At 44.9% G+C, this 19,053-nt stretch overlaps 1 protein-coding gene across 1 annotated transcript in view; it reads left to right on the top strand.

Annotated features, from left to right (window-relative positions):
* Window positions 1–11,731: 11,731 nt before the first annotated feature.
* gfra2b (GDNF family receptor alpha 2b) overlaps window positions 11,732–19,053 on the top strand; it is a 35,062-nt gene continuing 27,740 nt past the window's right edge. Inside the window, exons 1-2 of the mRNA XM_040198242.2 lie at window positions 11,732–12,434; window positions 14,266–14,562. Of these exons, the coding sequence (XP_040054176.1) occupies window positions 12,395–12,434; window positions 14,266–14,562 (337 nt within the window). The 5' untranslated portion in view covers window positions 11,732–12,394. The remainder of the gene's footprint in view (window positions 12,435–14,265; window positions 14,563–19,053) is intronic.

The raw sequence follows: 19,053 nt of genomic DNA, 5'->3' as shown, positions 1-19,053 counted from the left end.
AGACAATCGGAAAATCTCTGTGGGAAACATTTTATTAACATTTTATTAACACATTAACATTAATTAATTTCTGAATCAAATGTCTTTCTCCATTTATTTCCTTGCTAGGAGACAAGGGTCACAACAGCTACGTGCTCAGTAGACTGTTACACATTTTTGTCCCATCACGTTATTTTACATTTAGTTTCTAGGCTCGTCTTAAAGGGAAGAGAAGTTTAAAGCAAGATTAAAACTAAAGTGAATGCAAAGAAGCAGGTAAACATGATAGAAGTGTTCCTGACTGCCACGCCCACCTGTGTCAGCGGGTCAAAGGTAGCAAAGGAAGCAAATAGAGGGTAAACTAAATCGGTCCAAGCCCAGAACCTTCTGGGACTCTGTGACCAACATTGGTGGTCATCGCTGATCGACCATTTACAAACACCAACTGGATCGATCCAATAAATACGACTAAAACCAGCTGAGGGCGGTTTGTTTAATACCAGTCAAATGTTCTAGTCTCTGCAACAGGATAGAACGATCAATTGTGTCAAATGTGGCACTGAGGTCCAGTAAGACAAGAAAAGAGATGAGTCCTTGGTCCGATGATTGAAACATGAAAGAAAAAGTCATTCAAAAAACAACGTTAAAAAACTAAAAATAGAATAAATTCTGCAGTGTAGTTTAAAAGTACCAAAATACTAAACGCAGTAAATTAAAAGCAGCATCCAACAGAAGTCTTTAATCTAGATTTAAAGGAGCCGAGGGACTCCGAAAAGTACAGCGAGAACAAAGTGATGTTAATATATTTTAATGCTGTGTTTATGAATACACATCCAAGTTTGCCGATCTTTGTTCTCTATTTGTGTTTGAAGCAGAACAGGAGGAGATCCTTTGTTCTTCTGAAGGGTTGGAAGATTCTATGATATAAATAGCTCTTACCCACAGACGTTTGTCATGGACAACTTGATCTCCAGTTGTGAATACTGAAGGTCACAATAATCTCACTTTTGTAGGACACCCGAGGAGTTGAAAGCTCCTGCTGAAGTCACTCTGGAGACTGAAGATGACTTCCTCATCATCGTCCTCTTCCTCTCTCGTCACATCTGAGTCTTCACAGGTAACTCTCTTCTGTTCCTTCTTCCTTATTTGAGTCTTTTTTTAATGAAGTAGAGCGTTGCTTCTCTTACAGCTGGACCTCCGTACTGGAGAAGCATCTGGAAACTCTAACAAACACCTGTCACTAAAAGCAGTAAAACACAGAGTGGGAAAGCAACTAAATGAAGCTTAGGCGAAAAAACGGTTCTCCTCTCTTGTGCCGTCAGTTGTCATTTCAGCTCGCTCCAAAGGTGACCCGCCACCACCCCCAAAGGTGACCCGCCACCACCGCCAAAGGTGACCCGCCACCACCCCCAAAGGTGACCCGTCACCACCGCCAAAGGTGACCCGCCACCACCCCCAAAGGTGAAGCCGCCACCACCCCCAAAGGTGACCCGCCACCACCCCCAAAGGTGACCCGCCACCACCGCCAAAGGTGACCCGCCACCACCGCCAAAGGTGACCCGCCACCACCCCCAAAGGTCACCCGCCACCACCGCCAAAGGTCACCCGCCACCACCCCGGACACCTCCAGTCTACAGCAGAACCTGGCGTAGCAGGAGAATTATGCAACGTGGGCTCTACCACCACCACCAGTGTCTGGACTCCCAAGGGGGGGATGTGCCTCGTCTCGGCTCGAGATCCCGGCCCCGGCTCTATTCTGCGGCAGGATGGAGTCCAAGCCCCAAACAACTTGCAATATCATATTATACCTGTTATAATAAAGCATTATTCAAATTTCAACAAGTCTCTCCGGATTGAATTACATTTACTCAAAGGAGGACCATTATGATGTACTCTTCTGTTTTCAGCTTCCTCCTGCCAGACATAACAAGACAAAATTATGTCAAAAAGACTGTAATTACGACAACAGGATGTCCTGAAAACTGTGACAAAAACAACAAGATGTTCACCAGACTGTGATGAAGACAGAGCGTTCTTGAGAGAGGAGGATGTGCCCTCAGGATGAAGACCATCGGGTGTCAGGGTATTCAATGGTATATTACTAAAGCTCGCTCAATCACACACGCACCCCGCGCACACACACACACACACACACGCACACGCACACACGCACACACACACGCACACACACACACACATGCACACCCCCCGCGCACACACACGCACGCACACACGCACACACATGCACACCCCCCGCGCACACACACACACGCACCAATGCACGCACCCACACACACACGCACACCTACACACCACCCCGCACGCACCCACACACACACGCACACACACACACCACCCCGCACACACACACACGCACACACACACACACACACGCACCCATGCACGCACCCCGCGCGCACACACACACGCATGCACCCCGCGCGCACACATACACACACACACACGCACCCATGCACGCACCCCGCGCGCACACACACACGCATGCACCCCGCGCGCACACATACACACACACAGACGCACCCCACGCACACACGAACGCACCACACACAGATGAAAGGAAACAGGTTTAATTGTTTCATGTGTAATTCTTTTGGTTGCAGAACAAAAACAGCTCATGTTCTTTTGAGGATTCATGTTTTCAGTCAGCAATGTTCCCTTTAGCATTATATTGTATAAAAAAATATTCCTATCTTTATATGTATAGAGGTTATATATCTGTATACTATAACACGGGTAGATGCAATCCAGTGTTCTGATTGGTTGAGAGTGAGTCATGGGGGCTCTATAATTGGGCGATAATGTACAGTACCTGTTCACATTGACCGAACGTTCCACATCACTGCGCACTCAAAGTAACAGGTTAGCTTTCGCGCGACTGATTGACATTTTAGCTTTTAGCTCGGTGCCGATCGCAGAAAAAAGACCGAAAAAAGTCCCACAAATGATCAGTTTCAGGCAATGTGAACTTTTGCAACCGGACAATTAAGGTGGACGTCATCGAATGAACCCAATGCGGTTTACATGCACGTACAGGGAGTATTTTTCTGTAGACTACTGAAATGAGATACACAATGTTTGGTGGCTACAACTATTTTGTGCTAAAAGGCAGCTATTTACTTAATATTTATAATTTCGCTGGTACCGTATTATAAAGGCAACTTATTGCTTAAATCTACAGAGGTTATATATCTGTATATCTATAGAGGTTATATATCTTTATACCTACAAATGTCATATGTATACCTACAAAGGTTATATATCGGTAAGGTTGTATGTCGTTATGTCACAAAGTTGATCGCACTTTTTTTTCATCTTACCTGCATGTTTTCTTACTCTTGTTATTTCAGATCATCCCACATTATGAGCTCATTACGCACACCTGGTTCTCACCTGCAGCACATCCACTCATCAGCCACTCGCCAGTTTCCTACCAGTTCCCTACCAGATTCTGTGTGTTTTCCAAGTTATCCAGCGTTCTCCCAGTGAGCTCAATATACTTTTGTTCTGACCTCGCCTGTCTTTTGACCACGGATTCCCCGCCTGCCCCTTCTTGATTTGATCTGCCTTATCGCCCTTCTATTATATCAATCTTTACATATATCTTTAGAGGTTGCACACGTTTACATAAATCTAGTTTGTATATCTTTATGAGTGAATAATAACATGTCATATTAAAGCACTTTAAGTGGTTAAAAGAACAGAAAACGACCCCCACCAGACATGAATCAAACTACCCTTAACTGACAAAGTAGACAGGCAGACAGGCAGACCGGTAAACCGAAAGGTGGATAGACCAACAGGTAGACTGGTAGTGGGACAGGTAGACATACAGGGAGACAGGTAAACAGACAGGTGGACTGGTAAACTAAAAAGTAGACATACAGGTAGTGTCATGATCCTAAAGATGCGGACGCAGATATGAGAGTGAAAACAGAGTTTATTATGTCAGAGTCAATAATTGCAGTCCCCAAGCGCCCGAGATCCTCCTGGTGGTGGGTGGCGCATGGACGGGGTGGTCAGCCCGTAGCCCGGGGAGGAGGAGGAGGAGGAGGATGATGATGACGATGATGACGATGAGCCCAGAGGCAGAGATCCGGCGACCAGGAACACGGGAGACATCAAATAACGATCTGACAGTGAGAGGAGGGACACGTGAGAGTCTTATAGCGAAACCAGCTACAGCAAAGTGTGATCAGCTGCCCTGTTGATTATGCTGGGCTGCTGACTCCGCCCACTTCACCCCCCCCCCCCCCCCCCCCCACATAACACAACAAACACCCGAGACAAGGAGGGGCGCTGGATTCATGAACCGTGACAGGTGGATAGGTCGACAGACAGGTAAACAGATAGGTAGACATGTAGACCGAAACAGGTAGACTGAAAGGTAGACAGACAGACAGACAGACAGGTAGTCCTGCCTCATAGATCTCTACATAAAGCAGGAACAGAAGCGCAGTGTTTAAAAGTTAAGAGAAAACCTCATTAATGTTATCTCAGCGTAAAGAGTCCAAATTAAATTAAAACAAATCAGTCTGCTTTGCAGAGGGAGAAAAAAGTCCCCAATTACACATCATGTTGCTCATTGATTCGCCCCTCAGGTGTGTGTATTTGTGTGTCTGTCTGTGCAAGTATCATAAAACAGAAACCAAAGCACAGAAGGAAGTAATCACTCGGCTTGTGAAGAAAGAGACCAGAATGTATCTTCTGTGAGGAGAAGTTGTTATTTCTCACACAGAAAGACATGAGTGTTTGTTTGAATGCAGCAGCGTGTGTAGTTGTGTGTGTGTAGAAAGGAGGGAGATTTTGTCGGGAGTAACCAAAGTTTTACTGCGTTGGTGGGTGAAATATCAGGGAATTGGAATTAACTTGGCGCGGTAGCCATGTTGTGCCCTGCAATCTGGTGGGGCCCAAAGTCGTTGATAGCGGCGGCCTACTGGAGATGGACAACATTGGTTGAATTCAAGCAAAGACATTAAGGTCCACCCCAGGACATTTTGGTTTAAGTAGATGTTACTTCCTGCATTCTAGTAGATTTCTGGGTGGTATGCTAAAGGTGCAATACCTGAACTAGGAGCTTTAGGTATTGAAGAGGAGCTTGGCAGTATGGTGTTATAAGCTCCTTAAAATAAGACGGTGCCTCATCAGCAGATGACGCTGGAGGGACGCGAATCTGCGATTCAGCACGTCGAGTTTGGGCGAAGTCGCGTCAAACGCAGCAAACGCGAAAGTTGAAATATTCCATCTTTGCCGACAAAACGCCATGACGCTCTATTATCTTTTGGACAGATAGTGAACGTTAATTGGGAGATTTAGTTTTATTAGACGTCAGTCAAACTGTCAGCAACAAGCTCTTTTAGCTCCGGAATAGCAAAATGGTAGAATAAGCTTTACTTTGAAAGGAGAAACTAAAAAATGTTTTGAAGACATGTAGCTTGAAACAGTTGATTTGATTTGAAGAAGGTTGGATTGTTGGACTCAGGGGTATTAAAGCTTTCAGATGTACTTCAGTCCACCTGCTGCTAGATCAGAGGTCTTCAACGTTTTTCAGGCCAAGGACCCCCAAACTGATGGCGAGATGGAGCAGGGACCCCCTATTCTACGGAGTTTGGTCCCTCATCGTTTATTTTTGAGCTTTGTGGTCTTTAGACGTGAGCATAAACGCGATCTGATTGGCCGGTGCCTGTGATGTCGTATCAGCATGAAAGTAGCTGTGAGTGAAACGGTGAGCAGCTTGGGAGCTGAAAGATCTCCATCAATGTATCCGTCCGCTACAATATGTTGGATTCATGTTAATGTGTATTTAAAGACAATAAATACAATTCTGATTCTGAAGACATTTCAATTTGTGGGAAAAATATTGTTTGAAAAAAAACAAAAACGTATCAACCAAAAATTTCACGACCCCCCTGCAGAACCTCCGCGGACCCTCTGTTGAAGACCTCTGAGCTAGATGATGAAGAGAAGTATGATTGTCTTCCTCTCAGTCCTAACTTCTGATTTGTTTTATTCCTCCACAGCTCAACGGTCCAATCAATGCGTCCGTGTGCTCCGACCTTACCTCATTAATAAGTGCTACTCATAATCAACTCTTCTAGTGCGTCCTGTTATTCAATCAGTGGTAACAAGGTGAAGGAGGTCAGTGCAGCCGGAGATTCACACTCACTGATCCTGGATGTGCACTCAGTGGACGACATCCACACATCAGTTCCCCTCCCCATATCAAACAAACCTTCTCTCTCTTTTAATATCATCATTACAGGTCATTTAGATGATGCTTTTATCCAAAGTGACTTACATTGCAATTTAACCTATGGTCATTTTTGCCCAACATCCAAACAGCTGCAGAAACATGGTGACAGTAATTTCAGCAGAATGTTATGAAGGAATGATTATTAACAACATGTGAGCATGAACATCAAACTGAGAGGAAGAAAGGAGCGGCTGCTTCACACATTTATACTCCTGTAGAACGCAGAGAAATATGTGCAAAAATATGTCAATCATGTGACAGGTTAAAATACTATTAGTCTTAAAAGTGAAAAAAATGTTGTTCATATCTAAAAAGACTCTAGAACAGCGGTTCCCAAACTCAAGAACGCCGCGGCCCACTTTGAAACGTGAAAATCTTTTGCGGCCCACCCAAACCTTTAATCACAACTCTGATCAAAACATAAACTAGGGATGATTAAATGACCTTAAGAATTTAACCGATTCAAAATGTATTAACCGACAATGTGTGTTTTGTGTTCCATTTTCTCCGGACTCATGTGCCGTGTTTTCCGCACAATAAGGCGCATAAGATACTGCAGTCTATCAGCGCAAATCACTGTCAGAATTCCAGAGCGCAAATCAGGTTGATGCGCGCGCGTAAATCAGACATCCGCCAGCAAAAGTCCTTAGCGAGGTATTTGCTCGCTCGCGGAGCGTGAACTTCGTTGCTCGGAAGGTTAGTCTCTGCTCAGGGTCCGATCGATGCGTCCGCTCCCGCCGCCCCCCTCGCCATCCACGCCTTAAATCTTCGGCTGCTTTTAGAATAACTTATTTTCCCCGTTAAGATGGTTCAGCTGCTGTAGAGAAAAGGGCGCCGTCTCGGCTCGGCGAGAACGACAGCTTTGTTTCTCCGACGCGCCCTGAAAGCAGCTCCGTATCTCACTCAGCATCTCGCCGTCGTAGACGAGCTTTGGCGTGTTTGGCCTTGAGCGCCGTGTGCAACCAGTGTGGATCAACCCATTAACCAATCTGTTCGTTTAAATTGTTTGTGCTTCATCAATTAATGTTTCACATAACTAATGTGCCGCATCATACATATTTTTATATTAATTTCAAACTTTTCAAAATTGAAAATTAAAAACGTTTTATTTATTTATTGTAAATGACCTCTTGCGACCCACCCGCAGTACCTTCGCGGCCCACCAGGGGGCCGCGGCCCACACTTTGGGAATCGCTGCTCTAGAACATCTGGTTCCTATCTCAGAATCAGGATCAGAAGCCATTTATTGCCACATAAGTTACACATAGAGGAATTTGACTAGGCGCATTTGCTGCAATATACGAGTCAAATAAGATAAAAGTATACAAGCAGAGTCACTTGCTGAGAACTGTGGTTGGAGTTTCTCAGAGTACAGACGTTTAGCATCTCTCACCGCCTTGCTAAACTTGTATTTTGACTCTGTACAAGTCTTTGTCCCCACTCCTAAATGCCTGATCACCACGTATCTCTAAAGATTTACTTTATTACAAAGTTCAAAGTATATTGCAGGCAGCTGTGGTTGCCAGAATATCATTGCAAAAAAAAGTAGTTTGGAATAAATTGTAACTTCTGCTTTTAATCAAATAACAAAGGAAATATAACAGTCAATTGCAAATTAAGATAGTCGTCCTGAAGAAACAGCATGTGTCCATAAAGGTTAATCCATGAGTAAACATTATTAGTCCTTTGCCCTGAGTTGATCAAGAGTAATGAATCATTCAGACTTGACTGAAGAGGTCACACAACCTGGTGTAGAGTCTCACGTGTACATAATGTTCAGGATCAAGCGGGTAGTTTCACTAGTTCTACGTGAGGAGTCATATGTTGCCCAGTCAGTGTTCAATGTGGACTGCAATGATCCTCTGCAGCCCACAAACAGAAAGAAAGGGAAAGTTAAAATAAAGTCAAATTTTAGTTTGAGGATTCCCAAATCAATCTTGTGTTGGCTGGGAACGGGCATGATCCACTCCAGAATAATATTAACAACAATACCAATAACATAACTGTGTCAGGGGAGGTGCGAGGAAAAATGCAGACATGAACCAGGAACACTCTGACAAGGACTACCGGACATTCAACAATGACGCGACAAGTGACAAGTGACACACATGGCGTAAAGACACTAGGGAGGTGCAGGTGATTGGACACAGGTGGAAACAATCATGACAAGGCAGGAAGTGAAGTTACTCAGAGAGACAAGAAGCAGAAAACTACAAAATAAAACAGGACATGAACCCAAACCGAGACAAACTGCACAAATGTAATATGATTCCCACATAGTTCACACAAAACCTAATCCAAAAGAATAACAACAGACACAGAACATTAAAGAGGGTTAAACAGAACAAATATAAAAAGGGGAACAGAGTATGGTAACCTACAAATATGATTTATGACACAAAACAGCTTATAATTCATGTCTAAATGAAGTCAAAACAGGTATTACCAGCAAGTAGAACCCACATTGGATTATGCAAAGTCTAGGTTTATGTAGTGCTCAACATCAGCAATAATGTTTAAACATGAAATGATAACAGTGCTTACAGAAATAGAATACCCTAAAGCCATACGTTGTTAAGTTATAATACACTGAACTTTACAACAACTTATTGTTGTAACTTTTTATCCATGACAAAACTTGCATCAGATCATAAGGTAATACCAGTAGGACAACAAACAGGGCGATGAAGTGAACATTAAGTATAACATAGTTATTATCATACCTGAATGAGAGAGTAAGGGAACGGGAGTGACAAGAATCATCTTTAAAAGTAAAAGAAACTGCTTGCTTTTGGCATTTAAAATTCTCAAATCGTACCATTTTCCTGGTTACCCAAAAAGTTGTTCCCATTCAAGTCCCCAACCACTTGAGTTTGAATGCCATGTCTGAAAGGTTGCTGTATTAAATTAAATTATTATATGTCCCTAATAGTGCTGTCTGCATAATCCTTGTGTTTCCGTGACATATGGGAAGATTTCACCAGGAAAATATTGTTTGCTTCCCCCCACAAGTCAAGATGCACCCTTCCACAAGATGTTTGCTTTTGTTTTGCTGTTTTAGTAAAAGTTCTTTACAATTAACAGTGACGAACTGTTTTCGTTACAAAGCATGACTGTAAACAACACAGTGCTGGCGAGGATATGTTTTATCTCGATTGGCACCATGATGGTCCGTATATTTAACACTAACAAAATATATTTTTAGAAGTAATTCATGTAAAAATCACAATATTGAATGATTTCCATATAACGGTGCATTTCTGTTGTGAGTAAAATTTCTAGTACAATAAACAGTGATAAAATGTATTAATGCCCAAATCATTTTCTGTGATGGCATATATATTTACGGTGTTTCACTGTCAAATAAACTAAATTTAACCAATTTCAATTTAACAGCCTGTTACTGTTTTCACCATAAATTTTGACAAACTCACCGAGAGAGAGAGAGAGAGACAGAGAGAGAGAGAGAGAGAGATTTTTTTGATTTTTGAAAAACCTTTATTTTATATAAAAAAAACAATTACAATCATTTCATCTCATTTGCCCGTCTTCTTGCTCAGGATCCTCCTCCGCCGGTCAGACGCCTCACTCAGCCACATTTCCTCCATCCCTGGTGATCTTGAGGTTGATCTTCCTTAGTCGGAAAACCTCCTGCTGGGTGTAGTCTGCCCCACCCTTTTTCGTGCAGCCATGTCGAACGGAGCGCGCAAACTTCTCCAAGTCGGAGAAGTAGTCCTCCAGCTCCACTCCTCTCTGGTTCTTGGTGGTCTGCAGGAACGCTTTCATCTGCCCCACCCCGTGCCTGCTGGTGACCGTCCCCCCTGAGGAGACGCTGTCTTCAGAGGCCCACCCTGAAGAGGACCCTGACTCCACACCTCCCACCTTTCCTCTGCGCCCCCCTCTTTTTGCCCGAGAGCCTCCCCTGTTGGCCCTCGTCTTCCTCTTCAGGCGGGGGGCCTTAAAGTCCACCCCCCCCTCTTCCATATATTCCTCGCTGTCCGAGGTTCCACCTCGAACAGCTCCCCCACTACCAAGTGCCCCCATCCCCTCTTTCACTCGGTCACACACACCTGCCCGCTGGGCTACATTCAACCCCCCATCCACTCCGACATTCATCCCCTCTGACCCCTCACCCACCTGACCGACCGGCTGGCTCTCGCCCAATCCCACAGTCTCCCCCTCATCCACCTGGTCGCCCGGCTGGCCTTCACCCAATCCCACACTGACCCCCTCACCCATCCCCGCAGACACCCCCTCACCCACCTGACCGACCGGCTGGCTCTCGCCCAATCCCACAGTCTCCCCCTCATCCACCTGGTCGCCCGGCTGGCCTTCACCCAATCCCACACTCACCCCCTCACCCATCCCCTCTGACCCCTCACCCACCTGACCGACCGGCTGGCTCTCACCCAATCCCACAGTCTCCCCCTCACCCACCTGGTCGCCCGGCTGGCCCTCACCCAATCCCACACTCACCCCCTCACCCATCCCCACAGTCACTCCCTCACCCACCTGACCGACAGGCTGACCCTCACCCGTTGCCACACTTACCCCCTCAGCGACCGGTTGGGCTTCACCTATCGCCACACTCACCCCCTCACCCGTCCCTACTGTCACCCCCTCATCCACCTGACCGACCGGCTCGGCCTCACCCCCTCCCACACTCGCCCCCACATCCAGCGGAGCGGACGAGGGGTTCCTCTCCGGGCAACCCCTCGCCAGGTGTCCCTCTCCGCCGCAACGGAAACACCTCCCATCGTCCGATGTGGCGAACATGGCGTAGTCAAACCCCTCGATCCTCGCCTTAATCACCAGGTCGAGGGCCTGGGGTTTGGTGAGGACCATGTGGAGTTGTCTCCTGTGAGACACCACGTGCCTCATTAAAGGCGACTTGCACCCCGAGGACAGCTTTTTAAGCGGGGACACCACCTTCCCATGTTTGGCCAGCTCCTCCAGCAGCACTCCGTCAGGGACGAACGGCGGAACGTTCGCCACCGTCACCCTGACGGCCGGCACCGCGAGCGGAAGAACGGGCACGTGCGCCCCGCGGACCACCACGCCGCTCGCCACCACCTCGCGCGCCTTCTCCACGCTATCTACAAAAATGACCACCGCGCGGTTCATCCACGCGGCGGACTTCACACTCCCGTGCCCAACCAACCCCCCCACGGCCAGACCGCAGTCCTCCACGGAGCACGCGAAGCCCGGCGCGAGCTTCACGCCGTGCTTCCGCGTCAGCCCCGTGAGGTCCGACATGCCGACCGGCTACAAACGCAGACAAAAACACATAAAAAGAAAGAAAAGTCACACGTACACACCAACACGCATTCACCCCACAACGCACACCAGAAACCACGCCGAAAAACACACGAGATAACAGATAGGAAACACATCCAAACAATTCACCTCACGCTCCGCACACTCAGCACTCCTTCCGCTCAGAGAGAGAGAGAGAGAGAGAGAGAGAGAGAGAGAGAGAGAGAGAGAGAGAGAGAGAGAGAGAGAGAGAGAGAGAGAGACACAGAGAGAGAGAGAGAGAGACTATAAGGAGACGCCAGCGACGCACGAGGCATCGGATGAAGCTTAAGGAAAGAGACGCGCGAGCCTTTGCGCATCAGGACGCTTCTTTAAGGACTACGTCACTGTGACGGCGGGATTTATTGTTGTTGTTATTAGTATTGTTTTTGATGTCCACGAGGAGCGACCGCGCGCCCACTGGGCACCGGCGAAAGTTGGAGTAGCGCCGATGGGCGGAGAAAGCACGAGCTCCCGAATTCCGCCGGTTTACAGCCACCGAGCCCCGGACTGACTCCTCCGGTAACACCGCGGACCGTCACCGGGAGACAGACAGAGACACGGAGAGACACAGACAGAGACAGAGACACGGAGAGACACAGAGAGACACAGACAGAGAGAGACAGAGACACGGAGAGACACGGAGAGACACAGACAGAGACAGAGACACGGAGAGACACGGAGAGACACAGACAGAGAGAGACAGAGACACGGAGAGACACGGAGAGACACAGACAGAGACAGAGACACGGAGAGACACGGAGAGACACAGACAGAGACAGAGACACGGAGAGACACAGACCCAGGTGAACCAGGACCGGAGGTTCTGTTCAGCCTTTAGAACTCGTCATGATCCTCATTAATGCCGTCATGGTGCTGTTTCTGTTGGGTGAGTAATTCTGCCTCAAACTACCAACTGCACGCACACGCACGCACGCACACATGCACACGCACACACGCACACGCACACACACACCGATGCTCCCGGTCACACGGTTCATACCAAGTGAAGAAGTGTGTGTTTGTGGGTGTGTTACTGTGTCACGTGTTAGGGTTCATAATGTATTATTATTATAACATAACTGATATTACGATCTAAGCGTGACATCATCAATGTTTCTGAGGACAATACTTTCTATTGTTGTTGATTAACTATTTCAAACATATAAAATATGAATAATATATTTATCAGCTTTCTCAGCTGAGGATGAAACAATTGAATATATAATGTGATGATGGTATGTTTATTTTTAACTTTATTTTAAATCATTATAATTGTAAGATATTTGCAGGCCATTCTGATTATTTTATTTTCCCTAAATTATTTCTTCCTGTGTCCTTTTTTGTTAATGAGTGAGCTGTCATTCAAAGCATGTCATGAGCTCTTCTCCTTACTGGTCTGGTGTGTGGACCTGGTCTGTGTTCCTGGTTGTTGATCTATGATCCTGATCCATGGTAATGAGCGGTGGTGCTTGTTCATTGTGCTGGTCTGGACTGGACTCTGGTGCTGATCTAGTGCTGGTAGGTGGTAATGATCTGTGATGCTGGTCCGTGATGAGGATCCGTGGTGCTGATCTATGGAGTTGGTCCGTGTTGCTGGTCTGGTCTCTGATCCTGAAACCAGTCATCTAAAGAACCGTTTGTTCCAGTCTTGGAAACACAACTGTTGTTGTGAAATCATGAGAGTGATGACGCAGCAGAAGTGTGATCAAACAAAGCGGCTGATAAAATATTGCTTTATTAACCTGATGGAGGTTCTATCTCAGGTTCTAGGTTATAATACAGGTTATATTGTTCTATGTTCTCTCAGGTTCTATATTTCTTTTTCTTGGGTTCTAGGTTATATTACAAGTTATATTAAAGATTCCAATTTCTTTTTCTATTACAGGATCTATCTTATGTTCTACATCAGGTTCTATCAAGGGTTCTAAGTTTTATCTCAGATTACGTTCTCTCTGAGGTTCTAGGTTATTTAAAACAGGTTATATTTCTGGTTCTATATCAGGTTCTATCATAAGTTGTAGGTTCTCTTTCAGGTTCTATATCAGGTTCTCTCTGTTTTCTAGGTTCCATGGCAGGTTTTTTTGCAAGTTGTGTTTCTATTACAGGATCTATCCTAGGTTATATTTTAGGTTCTATGTTCTATCTCAGGTTCTCTGTTATTTTACAGGTTCTCAATGATTTCAATCATCAGTCACTCATTTAAGAACAAGCAGCAGCTTAGCGTGGAACACGCCATGTCTTGTGGATGACTGTAGGTTCCACATGTTCTATGAGATCTCCTATGTTTATGTGGAATAATTACAAAGAGGATGATTGAACTCTTCAGTGTGGGATGTGGGCCTCAGGAATATTCCTCTGCTCCTCGATGTTCTGGGATTGTCTTCTCTTATTGGTAACTGGATTCATTGTGTTCTGTGACTTGTTGATCTAGAAACATCTCTTACACTAAAACCTTTTATTCTCCTGCACCTCCTTTTACCTTAACGTAACTGAATGTCACATTGAACCAGGAATTTAAAGGAGAAGGTTTTCTTCAAAATAAAGGTATCTTCTGAGTCCTCAGAAGATAATGGAGACAATGGAGATGACAGATGACTTGATGATGTTCTTACGATGTGACTGTTTGTTAGATGAATAAAGTACTTGGAGTAGAAGATGTGGACTGCTTTGCGCCTGATGAACATCATCTCACTCCCTGATCCTTCTCTTTCCTCCAGACGTGTGCGAGTGTGACTCTGAGCTGTCCCCCGGCCGGGAGGAACCTCTGGACTGTGTCAGAGCCTCCGAACTGTGCAACCAGAACAGCCAGTGCAGCTCGAGGTTCCGCATCATGCGCCAGTGCCTGTCCGGGGGGGGCAAGGAACGCAGCGCCATGCTGGCCTCCAAGGAGTGCCGTGGGGCACTGGAGGTGCTGCAGGACTCTCCGCTCTACGACTGCCGCTGCAAGAGAGGCATGAAGAAGGAGGTGCAGTGTCTGCAGAACTACTGGAGCATCCACATGGGTCTGAGCGAGGGTGAGTCCGTCCAGGAGGTCAGAGTCCGTCGTGAGGTAGTGGTTTCCAAACAATCATTTTGTCGAGGCCCCCTTATGATTATATAGGAACAGTGAAAGAACATATACTGTATTTCTTAGTGTGAATATGTTTGTAGGTTTGTAAGTGTGTGGTCAGTTACACACTGGGGTCTCTCTTCTTGTAAAGCCCGGGGACAGAAATGCCCCATATATTTTAATACTTACTTACCACGGACAGCAGCTACAACAAATCAGCTTTTCTTGTGCACAGTTTGCTTGATTTATTTTCCTTTCTTATGTGTACCTATATGATATAGCGTCCAATCTTTACATTGTCTTTGCAATTGTATTTGTTAAAATTTTAATGTTTTACCAGTCTGTGTGCGGGTTCATGATGAAGTTGCGCCCCCTGAAGTTTCACTATGGCCCCCCAGTGACGAACACCACATGAAACACCCCTTCAGATGTGCTGTGTTTGAGTCACCTGGCTAACGTCTTTGATTGGTGCAGTCCCTCCGCTGGTCACACACACACACACACACACACACACACACACACACACACACACACACACACACACACACACACACACACACACACACACAGGACTGGTTGGCTGGCCTAGTTTGGGCAGAGCTCATTAAGAGCCTCTCTCTTTGTTCTCTGTTCCACTAAGGATGTCTCTGTAGTGCCAGCAATTCTTGCAAAGCTTCTGCACACACAGATAGAAGGACGTACACAGAGACACACACACACACACACTTGGCTGACACACACAGGACATACATTTCAGCCACTGAAAGTCATTGTCTCAGACGTCTGTAACAAACGGCAGTCGGTTCAAGGACACCTGGTGTGTGTGTGTGTGTGTGTGTGTGTCTCCCAGTGTTCAGACAGCAAATTCAAAGTATTTTTGTCTCATTATGTCATGGTAGAAGGTTCCGGATGTTGGGTGTTAAGTTTTCTCCTAAGCTTGCATATTAATTGTATATAGAATATTTGGCTTGATGTACTTGTACATTGAGTAAAGTAGCAGAATGCTTTGGTACTACATCCTAATACACTGCGTATTTTACACTTTTGTCTCCTTGATTGTTTTTCTTGGACTTGGTGTTATTGTTTGTTTGAAAAAGCGATTAATAAAATATTATTGTTGTTCTGTCAGGAAGTTGCGGCAGGACTCAAACGCAGAGTTTGCAGGAAACAAAAAGGGACTTTAATAGTCAAAAAACTCCAAAACTCCAAACTCCAAAAAAGGCACGAACAAGGTCAGGGAACAGGAGATAGGAACCGAGAACAAGGACAAGGACATGGACATGGACAAGGACAAGGAGAAGGACAAGGGCTTCTAACAATCAACAAGGAACAATGACGCAACCAGTGACAACAGACACACACGGCTTAAATACACTAGGGAGGTGCAGGTGATTGGACACAGCTGGAAACAGTCATGACACGACAGACAATCACAGGGGAAGACAGGACAAGGCAGGAAGTGACGTCATCAGGGAGAACAAAGGCAAGAAACTACAAAATAAATTAACCCAAACCGTGACATGTTCTTATCATCATCATGATGACACACTGCTCAGTCAATAATTCCTTGAAATATTTCTCGTTAAACCATCACACTAAAAGTAAACTAGCATTTTTAAAACTTTATTAAGGTAATTTATATCGGTCAGATCTATAAGCTAATTTATGATAGATAATATCTAAATATGTCGTATGTGTACAGACTGTAAAGCCCTCTGAGGCAAATTTGTAATTTGCGATTTTGGGCTCTACAAAATAAAATGAATTGAATTGAAATAGGGAACTATATTCTATACTAGAAAGCAGTCCTAATACATCAAACAGCAGCTTGATTACAGAGCAGCTTATAAAGATCTGTATTTCTTTAATCACGTTATTTAATTATTTTCCACGTTGTATAAAAACCTTAAGTTGAATTTCCAGATACATTTTTACTTTTACTGGTCCGTAAAGCTAACACAGGTCCAGCTTGATGCACCCGTGTTAGCTGCATCTGGAACCGGGCTCTGAAACTAAGTCCCTAGAGTAGCTAAAGGTGAACTTTCTATATGTTACAGGTTCTCTGTTTGCCCTTGTGGGGTCACGGTTCTTTAAGGGCTCTTCAGGCATCTGGAACCGAATACTGCACAAGCAGAAGTTATTCTGGACTTTACAGGAGAGGCTGGACATCCTGCACATATTCACCTTACAGACCAGAGACAATGTAATGAAACAGAAAAGCTACGGACAATGAAATGAGGACAATAAGTGACTGAAAAACGTATTGACAAATACTCATTACTCCAAATTAAGAGGTTCATAACTCGCTGGAGACGAAGTGTGTGTTATATGAAGTTATCTTGACGTCTTCAAGCCTTTAAACGGTCTCTCATCAGCCAATCAGCAGGCCTGTAGTTAATTAAGAGAGTCGTTACTGATGGCAGGATTCTCAGTATGTGATTACCCAGAAGCCCCTCTGAGAGCAGCGGCGGAGGTGTTAAAGGGGACGGAGTACGGGACTAACGAGCTGAGGGACGGAACATCGGAGGTGTTCCTGTATGCTTTTCTTCTTTGTTTCTGTTCCTTCTTCGTTTGAGGACCCTTCCTCGGAGACTCAGCTGAGGAGATCTTGTTCTTCAGAGTTTGTGTCCTTATGGTTGAAATGCACTTATTATAAGTCGCTTTGGATAAAAGCGTCAGATAAATGACATGTGATGTGATGAGATACACTTGACTCAGGTTAGTATGCTGACTAGAAAGGGAGGCAGAGAGACACAAGACCATAAAGAGACGTACTACTACCACACAGAGACCAGGTGAACCCCATCAAGAGACACAGAGACCACAAAGACACACAAAACCACCTCAAAGAGCCGCAAAATTAAGACAGAGACAAAATAAGAACAACACTTTGTCTCCTAATTGAGTGTACATCACCTCCAGTGTGCCGAACAGATTTTATGCTCTTCTTCCTCAGAAGACTGAGCTACACAGAAAGAATGTGGCATCTGGATTAGGAGGTGTGAGACGCTGCCCTACTTTGTCCTCCAGCCCCTTTTAAATCCACCCTCCTTGTTCCTGTTCAAACACGTGACCATCTGAGTAATAACACTGATATGTCACATTCTACACTTCTCATTGATGCTTTCACAACTTCCTGTAAATTACATTACATGTCATTTAGCGGACGCTTTTATCCAAAGCGACTTACAATAAGTACATCAATAATGGTCTCAGGAGCAGTAACCAAACAGAAAACAGCAAATCTATTAATCATCTGACGAGAAGGCCCAGCTGAAGACTATCACCCTGTAAATTCAAGAGCTTTATCCTTTATTTAAGTTGTCTTGCCATCACGCTGCGCTTGGTTAATCATCCTGAGAGTTCGGACCTCGCAACAAATAGACATGCAATCATAAAGACATTAAGACCACAAATGGGGAGAATCAGAGGTCAAGCAAACAGCCTTCTAATTATGTTAATGTGATCGACTTGTTAATCAGACAAAACATAAACACTGAGTCAGTGTGGAGCTCACTGATAACTTCCTTATCAACAGTTTCCTTTGAAATCATTATTAATAGCTTTATTATTTGTAGACTGGTTAATCTTTTAAACATTCATCATCAAATTTATTCATTTTGTGTGGATCAACTGAATCTCAAATGCGTTAAAATGTTCCTGTACTATTTTTATGAGTTTCTCCATAAATATAGCTGCAGCCGCAGAATAATTGTATTCCAACATGTTTACTGATATCTGGCCCTGTTAATATTTTACAGATTTCAATTAATTTAAAATTTCATTTTATTTTGTATAGCCCAAATTATAAATTTGCCTCAGAGGGCAAAGACGTCCTCCGTCCCGAAACACTCACATCGGCAGAGCAAAAACTCCCCCCAAAAATAAAAAAGCAGTTTGATGGGGAAAAAGGGATCTTAGTAAAATATGTAAAATATATGTTCTCCTTTTATGAACCCTGTCAATGGATCGATCTGTTGTTGTGTGTTATTTATTTTCTATTTATTTCCGTTTGTTAAGAAAAACGCTCTGAGTGGCCGCTCGCTTCGCTCAGCGGGGCATCGCGGCGGGCAGCAGGCCGACGAAGCAAAGCAACACGAAAAGCTCCATGAAAACCCCCCTTGGCCGTAGAGTCCAGCGAACCCCTCCAATGTCTAAACATTACATTACATGTCATTTAGCAGAGGCTTTTATCCAATGCGACTTACAATAAGTGCATTCAACCATAAGGACACAAACTCACTCAAACAATGTGTTAGTCTTTTAGTGGAGGTAGAGTCTGAAGAGGTGTGTCTTTAGTCTGAAGATGTGAAGGCTCTCTGTGGTCCTGATGTCTTCAGAGACCTCCTTCCACCATTTAGGAGCAGGACAGCAAAGAGTGGTGATCTAGTCGAGTGTTTTGCTCTCAGTGAGGGAGGAACAAGCAGTTTATCACATGCAGAGCGGAGAGTGCGGG

This window comes from Gasterosteus aculeatus, chromosome 14 (assembly GCF_964276395.1).
Source record: "Gasterosteus aculeatus chromosome 14, fGasAcu3.hap1.1, whole genome shotgun sequence".
Classification (NCBI taxonomy): domain Eukaryota; kingdom Metazoa; phylum Chordata; class Actinopteri; order Perciformes; family Gasterosteidae; genus Gasterosteus; species Gasterosteus aculeatus.
The sequence above is the reverse complement of the archived record's forward strand: the minus strand, read 5'-3'. Positions and strand labels throughout refer to the sequence as shown.